This window comes from Lissotriton helveticus, chromosome 5_1, assembly GCF_964261635.1.
Source record: "Lissotriton helveticus chromosome 5_1, aLisHel1.1, whole genome shotgun sequence".
Taxonomy (NCBI): domain Eukaryota; kingdom Metazoa; phylum Chordata; class Amphibia; order Caudata; family Salamandridae; genus Lissotriton; species Lissotriton helveticus.
This window is the reverse complement of record NC_136065.1, coordinates 1026501676-1026515554: the sequence shown is the minus strand read 5'-3', so window position 1 is coordinate 1026515554 and position 13879 is coordinate 1026501676. Positions and strand designations below refer to the sequence as shown.

General features: G+C 46.0%; 1 protein-coding gene across 1 annotated transcript in view; it reads right to left on the bottom strand.

Annotated features, from left to right (window-relative positions):
* Positions 1-12533, bottom strand: part of GOT1 (glutamic-oxaloacetic transaminase 1) — a 153147-nt gene extending 140614 nt beyond the window's left edge. The window contains exon 1 of the mRNA XM_078643557.1: positions 12306-12533. Coding sequence (XP_078499683.1) covers positions 12306-12423 — 118 coding nt within the window. The 5' untranslated portion in view covers positions 12424-12533. The remainder of the gene's footprint in view (positions 1-12305) is intronic.
* Between the last annotated feature and the right edge of the window lie 1346 nt (positions 12534-13879).

Below are 13879 nucleotides of genomic sequence, written 5' to 3'. Positions count from 1 at the left end.
CGTTGTGGCCCCATATTTGATTCGCTCTTGATACGCTTTACTTTAAAAACTGCTCTGAAGTAGGCACGTGTGATCATATAAATGTTGTGAAAACGACGGGGAGTACTACAAGCTTGTAAGCATAAGAGCTCAGTAGATAGGTAACTCTGCCCCCTTCAGCGTATTTCACAAATTTCTTTGCAGGAGCTATGCATCATTTCACCCATCCCAAAGCATTCTAGTCAATCTCTCTCACACAACCTCTCTCCTCTGTAACTCCCCGGGGGGAGTCAACCTTCTAGTGTCTCTTGTCTGCACGGCGATATAATTTCCCAATAGACATGACAATTAAATATATAATTGCATAGTCCTGAAAATGTGGGCAAACCAGAAGATGACGGGAAGAGAATATTTCCAAGAAATAACTTTTCAAAAAATGTGTAGGAATTTCCAACTACTACACCCATCCACAAAGCACAGTATTTCAGTCTCACCTCCTCAATCTATGACCAGGTCATCTTCAGTTCCTAACCAGATACAGTTCAAAGCCATTTCTTTACTAAATGATTTACTGCAGAGTTTCTCATGGGAAGCAATCTGAACTTTGAGCTTCTTCGGCATGGAGAAAGGAGCTGCTCGTAACATTTTAACAGTCGAGCCTTCTGAATACACGGACACGGATGGAGCACACATCAAAAGGCACCAGATTAAAAGGGCATGTTAGACCATCTGCACTTTAATAATGCGAAAAGGAAGAAAAGCTTCAGACAGGGTATATGGCTATTGCAATGGAAAAGCCATCTGCATGGTAATGATATGTAATCATGTCCTGAGTGCCCAACTATACTAATACTTGGATCCGCAAGGCTGATTTTTGGTGTCATAGGCAAACATGGATCATGCATGTGCGCTATGACATAGGCCTAGCTCACGGACTGTGGTCTTGTTGGACTGGATCATGCGCCCAAAGTGCTACCCTCATAGTAGAGGAAGCCTACTGCCTTTACCAGGAGTTACTAAGTATACAAAAAGTGATGGATGGAATGCTTGAATTAATCTCAACCACTGGTAATCACTCGGTCGCATCCCAATCCATCATTATTTTTCATACTATGACACCTCAGTTTGGACCCAGCTATATCCAATAAGAACAGTCAATCCCGACCTGGTAAGCCAGGTCCTTCGTGAAAAGGAACACAAGCAACCCAGGACCGGTGTTGCCCTAATTATGGATTCGTCATTCGGGTATAGCTGGGTTTCAGTGACACAGTGTGCATGGGACCCATATCTGGGCATACCGGTCCCACTTAGGGTGACACAAGTATATAAAATAGTGATGGATGGAATGCTTGAATAAATGTCAGCCATTGGTAATCACTCGGGCAGCATCCAATTCTATCACTATTTTGCACACCATGCCACCTCAGTCTTGACCCTGCTCCAAAAGGAACAGTTTGGCCCAAACTGCTAAGCCAGGTTCTCCCTGAAATGGAACATAAACAACCCAGGACCGGTTTCAGGGAAGGCCTTGCAGTTGCGGCTGGCATAGTGGGCTAAAACGCCCTGGAGTGATTCGAGTGGCATAAATTAATTCAAACATTCCATTCATCACCTTGTTTTTGCATTTGATGCCCTATGTACATAATGGTATTCCCCGACATGGGTCCAAGGCTCACTGTGCCACTGGTACCAAGCTATACCTGGCAGAAGGGCCCTAACTAGGGCATAACCGATACTAGGTGGCTTGTGTAATGGGTCAGGGAAGAGCTGGCCTGGCAGTTCAGACTGGACTGTTCCCAGGAGGAACAGGGTCAAGACTGATTTGCATATGGCTGGGTCCAAACTGAGGCAGCGTAGTGGGCAAATAAAAACAAAATGATGGCCTGTGATGCAGCCTGAGATTATTTACAGAATTACATTCATCACTTTGTTGTTTTTTCATTCACGAAGAGTTCAGCAGCACGAGTGCAGTGATGTCACCATACCGTGTAGTGATTAGTTGGAGTCAACAGGTGTCACTGGAGTGAGGTCGATAGGCTTACTCATTTTTAAAAGTTCTGGTGCTGTGTGCTAAACTCACCCTTGGCTACATCAGAATGGTGTGAAGTGCTGTACTGCACAGAAGGTGTACCTGCATTGGGTGTATTTGTGCCTCAGGAGGCGATTATACATGGACAATGCAGTACTGAGTAGTGTGTGCATGGTTAATGCATGTGGTGGAGGTGCATGTGCCTGAGAGTGGAACAGTACCTGAAGGATGCACAGCTATGCAGTGCATGCAGGAATAAGTGCATGTACTGGGTGTATTTGTATCGGTGAGTGGTACATGAAGAATGCAGTGCATGCAGGATAAGTGCATGTGCTGGGTTTATGTATACCTATAAGTGGTACAGTAAAAAAAGGATACAGTGATGGGCAGTGTGTGCATGTTGGATGCAAATACTTGATATAAATGTACCCAAGAGTGCCGCAGTACACGGAGGATACAATACAGTACATTGCATGTATGCTGTATACATGCACTGGGTGTATATGGGTCTTTGGTTGGTACAATATACGGAGGGCTCAGAGTTCCATTTTGGGAGACCCAGGCCTGCATGGTGAAACATGGAGTGGAGTTAGAAAGATCCAAGACAGATTTGTGAATTACTGTATTCCTGGAAGCTGGGTGGGACACACACTGGGGAGGGGAGGACCAGGCCTTCACATTACACTTCAAAGAGTGCTCTTTGATTCAATGACAGGTCACAAGGAAGGGGCCTAACCACATCTCAGAAATGAGATGGGGCTGATAAGAGTACCAATGAGTATGGTGGGTGACCCAAGTTAGCCTTTTGATGCACACATCACTGTGGCGGACATCCAGGTGTGAACTCTAGTCACCCTGGCGGCCTGTATTGTGGGACTGTCAACTTCTGAGAAATCCCTGCTGGATGGGGAAGAGGAAGGAGAGGAGTATGCACTTCAAAAGAAGCAAAACCACAACACAAAACTTCAAAGACTCAGGCTCTACATGACATTTGGGCCCATATTACACATGGCTGCATCAGCGCTAGTTGTAACTGTGCGCCAGAGTGTGCGTCCGTTGGCATAATGGAGGATCGCTTGCGACTGTGCACATATTTTATTAGCGCTGGTGCAAATATATTTTTGACTGCAACATTCCAGTGTGTGTGGCACAGAAACGGTTTCATATTATAGTTTTTGCGCCGATTTGAACATGGGTACTGCGCCACATTGCTTGCGCCGCCTTCTATGTGGTGCCTATTTTGCTTGAAATGTGCACTTGTTCTTTTTTTTAATAATTACTACAGTAAATGGTCTTAGGGCAGACACAGAAAGATATAAGCTATAAATAGAGATGCAGAGACAGTGGAGACAGAGTATAATAGACAGTGTGAGACTGTACAGAGAGCATATGATATGGGCTATTTAGAAATGTATGGGATATATCTTTTTAGGTATGCAATGTGGATGTTTTTATTGTACCAATGTTATTTTTATTGTCCCTCTGTGGTATGGCTCGGTTATTTTTTATTAATCTATTATTTGTTGAAGATTAATTACACCTGCTTCATTGAGTTATTTCAATTTGTTACTGCACTTGCTAGTGTACTGCATTTGTCCATATCCATTTGTGTTTTTTTTTATTTGAGTTTGATATTGGTTTGGCTGCATGGCATCTATAGTTTAGTTAATGATTTTTATCAATTCAGGACTACAAATTCCAGAATTCTGAGTGTAAACCTTCCCTAGATGAGCAACTGATAGATTGACATGAGAATGATAGAGTGCTTTATTTGTGTGCTCTCTATAATGCTCGAAATGGTTGCTCCCGTCTGTGTCCTTAGCATTTGTATTGTAGCTTGAGGTTTACGTATAGGTCACTTCGTTTCTTTGGAGTTTGTGAGGTTGCTTTGAGAAATAATCATTGTTTGGATCTTGATTTCCCAGACCGCTTTTTGGTGAGTGAACTTCACTCCCCTTATGTGTTGTCCCTACCTCTATTGGGGGCAGGCGAGTTTTTGGGTAACTTATTACTCCGTACCTGCTGCAGAGGACATATTGTACTTTAGAATATGCTGAATGTTCAGTTACGTATATTTTTTGCAATTTGTGGCTGTGTTGCACAATTGCGTTGACATATTTGGCTTTTTATATGTTGTGTAATGTACATATGAATATTTACACTGTGCGGGGTCAGGTTTTTTTTTTCTTCTATTAAACCTGTGTAATGCATAGGTTTATTATTCAGAATGTTTTTCCTTTCATCTATTTTTGTAGGCAATGGATAGGTCTATGTGTGAACGACGTTCCAGTTTTGTGGATGAGTGCGTATTAATTAGCAATTCTGTAAAGGAAGCCAACTTCCTTCCTTTCGTTGTGACAGTGAAGTAGTACGTGTGATGGGCGCGGTTAAGAATGTGTGAAGCAGCTGTGGTGGCGACCATTTTCAGACCGGCAGTCTGAGGAGAGTGGCTGACATTGTTATTTGAAGAATTTGGATTTGTCGCATTTTTTTCCAATCTAAGTTGGCAACTGTGTCGACTGATATTTGCAGTCCGTATTTTGAGGTATGTTTGTACCCAACTCAATGGTACCCATTTTATTGACCTCGAAAGTATGAGAGGACCCGCCAGGATTTAAACCTGTGACAATGAGGTTGAACAATGGCAGTGACACATTAGTTCATTAAGCCACCAAACCTGGTAAGTCATTAGATGTACAATGCACGTGTTTCCATGTATCTCACAACATGCAGCATATTGTGTGGAGCATCAAGCAATGCACAGGGAGCACTATGCCTGTCTGCGGCACAACACACCCTGGACTGGGTGCACCAGGCACATACTAGGAGAGTGTGCCCTATTACAACAACTGCACTGTTCCAGTACAGTTGCACACGAAACAGCGCTTTACTCAGAAAGCCAAGGTACATATTACTAAATGGGTGCATTGCCCTGGTCTTGGCCACATTGCAGCTTTAACAGGGAGCACAGAGTGCAGCATGGGGCAGTGTCCCCAAGCATAATAAAAGCAGTGCCCTCCAACACAGGCATACAGCTGAGGCCTGCACATTAATGAAAGACAACCCGGCTTACTGTAGCAGCCTATCTGCCTTTCCCAATGCAGGTGACTACTAGAAATAATATAAATATGGCCTACATGTATGGTTTTATCATTGTAAGCTGATATTCCTCACTGCAAAATAGCTAGCGCACTATTGTATTAAAATGTGTATTTATATGTACAAAGCACATAGTACATATAATAGTTAAAGCGCCAACAATGCAATTGAATTCCCATGTACGCACTAATCTGAGCACATAAAAATGCAATCCACCCACACTCGCATCAACAAAATGTACCCTACAAATGAAAAAAGATATTGCACACTTTGCTTTTTAAAAATAACGTTTAAAATGACCATGTAATTTACAAAGCAGACTAACTACTCCAAAACTAAATACCAAAGACTGCTTCATTTAGCAAGCAACCACTTACATTTCGAAAAAAACGATCACCTGCAAAGCACACTAAGTTCCAAAACTAAGGAGTGAAAATACACCTTCAGCTCAGTTACAAAAATACTTTTACACGCACATGCGCTACTCCTCATTACAGCCGGTGTACTAACTCTGCTTCTGCACCAGCGCAGACATTTTCTGAAGAAGGAATTAATCTGGATTTTGCGCTGCAGCAACATAATACAGCGCATAAACAAACATTCAAAGGGGTGCAGTGCAGATGACACAGCTCACATTTGTATGCGCCGGGCACAACACATTCCATAATACGGCCCTTGGTGTCTGGGAATGGACTACAAGATGGGGAGGTTGAGACACCAAAAACTAGCCAGATGGGCAGCATGAGCAGCGGGAGCTCTGCAAGACTTCTGCCTGTGACTAGGACTGGGGCCAAGGCCTATTAGTCTCCCTACCCAGTAAGGGAGGGGACATCCTCGGAGGAATCCAATACCACCCCTGCCCTGGAGCACCAGTGCCTGCCAGCTTGCCAAGACCAGTATGCCCACGGCCGGACTGAGAACGCAAGCCAGCACTGGCAATTAAGTAGGACCGGACCCTCCGGAAAGGGGGGGGGGTGAATTCAGGGGGCTTGGGGGTGCTGGTGGGAAACACTCCAGCTGCTTTTGTTACAGGGGATGAATTTCCAGCACTGCTGCAAAACCGGCCCCCGGTATAATATAAAATGCCCCCCACCACTCAAAAATTCCAACAAATAAATACATACATTGCAGAATCATTTTAATGCCATGGTATGTATCTGGCAATAAATCCTTTAATTGTTCCTCCTTCTAAGCAGGTGAATTCAGACTGAGGACAAGTTCCTCAGTGAATCAGTACAATGTCCATGAGAGGCACTTTTTCAGACGTAAAGCTTGCATTGCTAACATTGAACAAGAGTGAGAGAACTCCGCTAACTGTCCAAACTTACTTGACACCTCAGCTTTTAGACTACTCCAAACAGGTTAAGAGAGATTACACTTCCGCTTGGATTGCTTAAGGCAAACAACCGGCAAAGGTTGTTAGACTGGCTTTATAGTACTGTATTTAAACAGAAGCCTACACACAGCGAAACACAAGCAGACCCACACAGTGGCGTAACAATAGCCCCCGAAATGCGGGGGCGAGCTCCAGGGAGCCCCACTCCAGCATTGCGCATGGGCGGCCCGAGAGCTCCTTAATGGATCCAGGGCGTGTGGGGAGTGGGCCTTCAATGACTTTGCAGGAGGAGTCCCCTGCTGGTGCCGCGCCTCCATTAAGGCAGAGGAGCGTTGCCCCTCCTGCTGCGAGTGCAGCAGGTATACACAGAATAATAAAATTATTATTACCATTCTATTATTCGGATTGCTGCTGGTTGCACTAGAGCAGGCGTGATGACGCGGGCAGGGCAAACAGATTACTGTGTACTGCAGGATGACTGACCAGTCTGCATGACAGATTGTCCGGCTGTTTACAGCCGGCCAATCTGCCATGTAACAGCCGGCCAATCGTCATGTGCACTTCAAAGCCAGCAATCCCAGTGCTGTAAAACAGTCTCAAAACGAGAGCTCGGTTAGCCAGCTCCAACCAATCCTGGAGCTGTTTTCAGCAGCAGGATAGCAACTTTTGTTAATTACGGGTTTCCCATGAATATTTTCACCACGAATAGTGCACCTACACAGGTTTACATTATTCAGAGCTGAAGTAAGATCTAGTATTTTGTTTTAGGTCTTTAATACCAGTGTTAAGTGGCCCTTCTCTTGAAGGATGTGTGTGCACAATAGAGGTCTGTGAACAATCAGGTCTTTGTACATCCGTTGTGCAGCACCATGGCGACAATTGGTGCATAAGTTAAATAAAGCCTTGCTGCCAGTTCTTTTTAAGGCACGGCCTACGTCCCACGAAGTGGGCGTGGCTTGAGTCCTTTTGTGAGGGCTTCGAAAATCGTACCCATGAATTCCAGAAAGCTTGTGATTTTTTTGGGGCAGCTGCATGGCAATTGGGCCTCGCATGCGTGTGTTTTTACAAGCCAGCACGCAATAGGCCATAGGCGTTTGAGTTGCTCCGCCTAGTGCATATTCCGTGCGGACACGCGCAGCAGAAGGGCATATTTCTTCAATTACCAGCTGTCAGGACCCGCGGTAATTGAAGACAGATGCCGGGCGCGCATGCACCATTCTTTGCTGTGTGCTCTCGTGGCCAGGCCCCCTCGCAGTGCAGATGTGCCTCCACGAACCGTCCCGCTCTTCGCCGTGCATTTTTCAGATGCCTCTGGCTACTCTGCTCTTCGGTCGCACCCTGTCCATGTTTAGAAGCAAGGCTGCCCCGAGTTCCTACAGTGTTTGACACAGACCGTACAGTGGGAATCCCTGCACACGCAGTGTGTGTCACACACCCCCTCTTCATATTCACATCCGTGCATCACAAGCCTCCACACACACAGCTACACGGGATGCGCAGTGCTTCTGTTGCCAAACACGACAGTGACAAGTCGCTGAGCAAACACACTGTCCAGCTGGGAAGGAAACGAAAGGGAAACGCATTCCTTTACGTGTGTGGGTGCTGGAATATCACTTTCCCCCTTCCTCTTCACCAGTAACACCTAGCTCAGACCCACCATCATCATCACCCCCCCCATGTCCCACCCCCATAAGTCACACACCCTGCTTACAACGCAGCCACGAGTCTGTTCCGGGCCGGGCTGACGACGGCTGAAATGCCAGAAACCGGTCCCCGGAAGCTTGTTTCCTTCCCAGTATAAGATTTGGCTTGGTAGTTTGGTTTGCCCTGTTCCCATCATGCACTGGGACAGGAACAGACTAATTTGCATGTATCCAGGTTCTGAGCTGGGATGGTGCAGTGAGCTAAAAAACGGTGATGGATCAAGCCCTGATCTTTGGACTGGGTAAGAGTGGTCTGCTTAATTCAGACACTCTGTTCATCACCACCCCATTTTCTGAATCATTTTGTCCACCACAAGCGTGGAAGGGTATACTCAGATGTGAGTCCCTTGCTCATTCCACCATCAGGATTCAAGCAAGCCGGGCCGACGACGGCTGAAATGCCAGAAACCGGTCCCCGGAAGCTTGTTTCCTTCCCAGTATAAGAATTGGCTTGGTAGTTTGGTTTGCCCTGTTCCCATCATGCACTGGGACAGGAACAGACTAATTTGCATGTAGCCAGGTTCTGAGCTGGGATGGTGCAGTGAGCTAAAAAACAGTGATGGATCAAGCCCTGATCTTTGGACTGGGTAAGAGTGGTCTGCTTAATTCAGACACTCTGTTCATCACCACCCCCTTTTCTGAACGAGTCTGTTCACAGCACTCACTTGGAAGCGGGTCCCGTCGCTCTCGGGCCCCCTCTCCGGGCAGCGGGCCCTCCCTGTGCTGCAGTGCGGGGTACAGCGCCTCGAGGCCCTGTGTGCAGGAGTGTGGGAGCCCTGCAGGGGTTGCGGGATGCTGCTGCTGCTGCTGTGCGCGGCGGCTGCAGGCAGGCTCTGGCCAGCGCTGCTCTCTACTCTGATGACACAGCCCCCCCAGCCCTGTGTCCTCCTCCTGAATAATGAATACATGAATGGAGCTGGAGGCCTCTCTCGGCTTCCCGTGGGGTCACGAGCGGCAGCCGCTGCATCCATTCAGCCCCGGACTGCAGGGCCTGGGAGTGTGGGAGATTGAAGATGGAGAGGGTGCCATGGGCCCTGGAGCAAGGGAGAAAAGCGAACCCTGGCCGCTGTTTGCTTTAAAAAAATTCAGGAATAATCAGGGTTCGGGGGCTCACCCTCTAGGCTGCGGTGCCACTGCACCTATGCCAGCTGAGCCCCTGTGGAAGAGGGCGGCAGTGCGCACGTTTACTGCCAGGTTCGCATCGGCAGGTCCAGTGTAGCTCGGAGAAGCTGCACTTCTTCGGTAAGGCGCAGATGTACGGAGTACCAGCACTTTTCAAACTCGGTACCGCCCAGGCCTGCTGTTCTCGGGAGCGCACACCAAGGAATGCATTTCGCCCGGGCCGTTATTTTTTTATAATCTTCTACAATATAAAACCCGTGCGTCGGGGGGAATGCGGAAGATAGTGGCCACCAAAGCGTTCCCACTCGTCACGATAGCTCGGTGGGTCGAAGCACCGGCTGCAGAATGTCTACCACTTGGTGATGCTCTACCCGGAACTGAGGGACATATTAGCAAGGAGCACCGGGCACAAACACCACCACTCTCTCGCCACCACACTCTCTCGCCACCACACTCTCTCGCCACCACACTCTCTCGCCACCACACTCTCTCGCCACCACACTCTCTCGCCACCACACACTCTCGCCACCACACACTCTCGCCACCACACACTCTCACCACCACACACTCTCACCACCACACACTCTCACCACCACACACCACCAGCCGTCAGTGCACGCTTTCACCAGGCACAAACACCATCAGCCGTCAGTGCACGCTTTCACCAGGCACACACCACCAGACGTTAGTTCACGTTTTCACCAAACACACACACACCACCAGCCATCAGTGCTCACTTCCACTAGGCACACACACCTCCAGCCGTCAGTGCACGCTTCCACCAGGCACACACACCACCAGCCATCAGTGCACGCTTCCACCAGGCACACACACCACCAGCCATCAGTGCACAATTTCTACAGGCACACACACCACCAGCCATCAGTGCACACATCAATTGTTAACGCATCCACAATAAACTAGTGTAGCAATCGCAGTATGGTGCACTTTACTTTTAAACATATTCATCTAAACCGCAGCATGCCACCATTGATACAATTCCAATACAACCCACATATTTCTACTACACACCACATGCATACACTCCATAACACATGGATAAAAGACATTGCCATTTACAATGCCATTACCTCTAACTCAAATAAATCCGAGACCTATTGCATTTTTAATGCTTGTTTTGCTTGTCATGCGGTTTACTGCAGTACTGAGACGTAGCCACTAGGCAAAGTCTAAAACATTGTAGACCCAGGAGACTCGAGATCTAATCTTAGCTCCTCCACTGGACGAAATTTTTGTTCTTAGGAAAATCACTTCCTCCCAGTGCCTTTGTTCCATTTTGCCAAAATTGGAGTACCTATTAGAGCTGCACAAAGACAATGAAAAGGCAGACAATCAAACTTAGGTTCACATACATACTGCTTGTCTCCATACATCTGCACCAGTAATGTTAGACTAGAAAGTACAAAGATTTCTGGAGCTGAAGCCCAGCTCGTTGAGTCAGACCATTAGCTAATTCGAACAGAATGCCAGATATGCGACTGGTATGTGTGCACATGGAGCCAACTCCTGTCTTCTAAAAACTATCTTTGGTAATGTGGGACTCGAGGAGAAATGATGTTGGAGCACTGTACAGTCTTATACAAAAGCCAGGCCTAACTTACTTACTTTGCATGAGTATCACAGAGGTCTGAAATTACATGGTAGTCACCACTTTTATCGTAATGCTGGCCACCCTTGTCTTGGTCTATAACGAGCATTGTAGCATAATGCTGCCATACCTGGAAAAAATTGCAGCCCTTCTTGGCAATTGTGGACATTGTTGGTATTAGGGAACTTGTCCCTGGCATAATGTTGGCCAAGAAAAAAAGTGGCATTTCATGGGGTGCATGTGCGCAATTATGGCACAAGGATGGCTATGCCTAGAATATCGTGGGCTTCCTTGGCATTACTGCGGACATTGCTGACTTATTGGTAATTCAGGTAAGGTGGTCATTCTTGGTAAATTGTGGGCATCCTTGATATTATGGTGTTGAAACTTGGCACAATGCTAGCCATCCTTGGTAGAGCGATGGCATGCTTAGTATGATGTCTATTTTTTTTTTTATTATGGTGCACATTGTATCTTTGAAATGGTTTTCGGCATCCTTGGAATAACAGTGGTTATCACCTACATTTGATGAGGAAGACAATCACCCAATGCACTGCAGCAGTATTTAGGAGTAATTGGTGAAAACGAGAAGCTGATGGGACAAAATAAAAACTAAGAACGCAGTATTTTGGGCCAAACGAATTGCACTATCAACTTTTCTTTACTAAATAGCTATACCGCTGATCACCGTACAACACCTGCTTTCGTCGCTATCATAGTTGCCCTTGCCATCTTTATTCTCATGTTACCCTTGACCCACTGACATTGAAAAGTAGTACTAGACTATTGAGCGACAGTAACACTTGCATTAATTGTAAAGGTCAGGGATGGTGGGACGCGCACACGAGTGCACTCACAATTACTGAGAAAAGCACTTCACTCAAGAGCAATGCGTACAAAGTAATGTTTCCTTTTTTGTGTACCACAGCTAGAACTATGTGTTTGAACCTCGTGAGCATAGTGGCCAGTATTTCACCAGCCTGACCAGTACTTTTTATATGAGTGTCAGTAGAAAAATTGAGAGAATTAGTAAAATGCTGTATATTTCCTCTTTTAAAACATAATCTTCAAACAAAAAGTGCAAAATGAAATCACTTATGTAGTTTGAAGCTGTCCATGTCAATAATTAATGATTACTAGCAAGCAGAGGCAGAAATGCGCAGGTAACACAGGTGAAAGAGCATTTTATACAATGTTCAAAATCTTAAATATAGCTAATTGGCTTCTATTTTTCGCTCTAAAAGGTAGAACCCCTAGGGGTTTGTTCAAGGGAAGAAGGCTGCGCTGAGGTTCAAGACAAACACTTGTTTCTTCGGGGACACTGTATCATGCGGCGGATCTCTGACCACTGGGACAGGGTATAGTTAGAGGTGACCATCGGCTTTATGTCCCGGGGGTCCACAGCTCACGCTTCGCTTCGCCACTCACCTCCCACTCCTAGATTGACCTTGCGCGGGTCACTGTCATCTCTGAAATCAGCCGAGAGTTTGAAAACGGCAACGGGCGCCGCCAGGGGCACGGTGCAGAAGATGGACGAGGCAGCCATTGAAAGTCTGTGCGGATGACAGCTGCCCTGCAGAAGGAGACTCTCACCTTCACCGGCTCAGGGCAGGGCGGTCGAGGACCAATCCCGTTCTCCAGCAAGGCACCGCCTCCCGACTGATCCACCAGCCATCCAGAGAAAGATTGAAAAACTAGAAAGCCAATCACAGAGGTCGTTTCAGCGTTGCTTTAAAGTCAGCCTATTAGGTGTGAAGACACAAATGGCCATGAAATTGACAGTCACACTGCTGAATCTTATTGGCAGCGCCTGCTTTTAGGAAAATCATCCTGTGTTTGGAATTATTTGCCTTATAGAATAATATCGCAGCGATAAACCACGAAGATGCGGGAATTGACTAATTTACCTAGAGCGTCCGCGTTCATGACATGATAAGAGAAATACGAATGTAAATGTACGTATTTCCGATAATTGGGTAAGTAGTTAACATCCTCAGCAATTCAGGCCTGTACCAGTTTGTTTTACGCACATTTCCTTGTAGCATTTTGAGAATGCACGGGAAGTAAACCTTATGTCGGAGTCCGGCCTGTCTGATATAATGTCTTTGCATCGACATGAGACCTAATGATAGACATAGAAGGAGGACAAAATTAAACATCCTTTCAGAGTGACCTTCTGAAATTGGTAATTCAAGTTCATCTATGTTTTTGAATTGTTAAAATCCATTGAACAATGTTAAAAACATCGGGGCATATTATCAAGCAGGGCGTTAAAAATTATCGCAGTTTTAGCCGCAGAAAACTGCGGCGATAATGGGCTTGATAATATGGCCTTGTGAATTCCAATAGAAACCCATGTTCTGGTGTGAACATGGGATTCTATTGGAATTCTCTAGGGCATATTATCAAGCCCATTATCGCCGCTTTAGAGGCAGTTTTCTGCCGCTAAAACGGCGATAATTTTAACGCCCTGCTTGATAATATTATTATTATTATTATTCTGAGTTTTGTATAGCGCCTGGTTACCTATAGGCATCCCAGCGCTTACCAGAACATAACACTACTAGAGTTGCCCCATCGTTCTCAATAAACAGTGTTATTCGAAAGCAAACTAACTACATTTGTAATGCCAAGATAAGTCCATGCTTGTGTATGAGTGGGCAAGCCAACAAGTTCACAAGGAGATCCGAGCCCGGCTTAGCTCTAAGTGGCAGTGCAGAGCCGAGTGACATGGATTTCACATGAAATTCTTGCAGCAAGCATGTAAAAATATGATTGCATCGTCAAAATTCAAAAAAGTGCATTTCTTTAACTTGCAGAAGCGTTTCACATTAGTACATCAAATTATATAATTGTATTCAGGGGCGTTTATTAGAAGTGGATATAGTTGGAACTAGGAAACATTAAAGCCCCTTCCCGTATTGACAACGATGCCACTTGTAAACTAAAACGCACAAGATGACGAATGGAATGTTGTACAATGGCAAAACATTCCCCCCCAG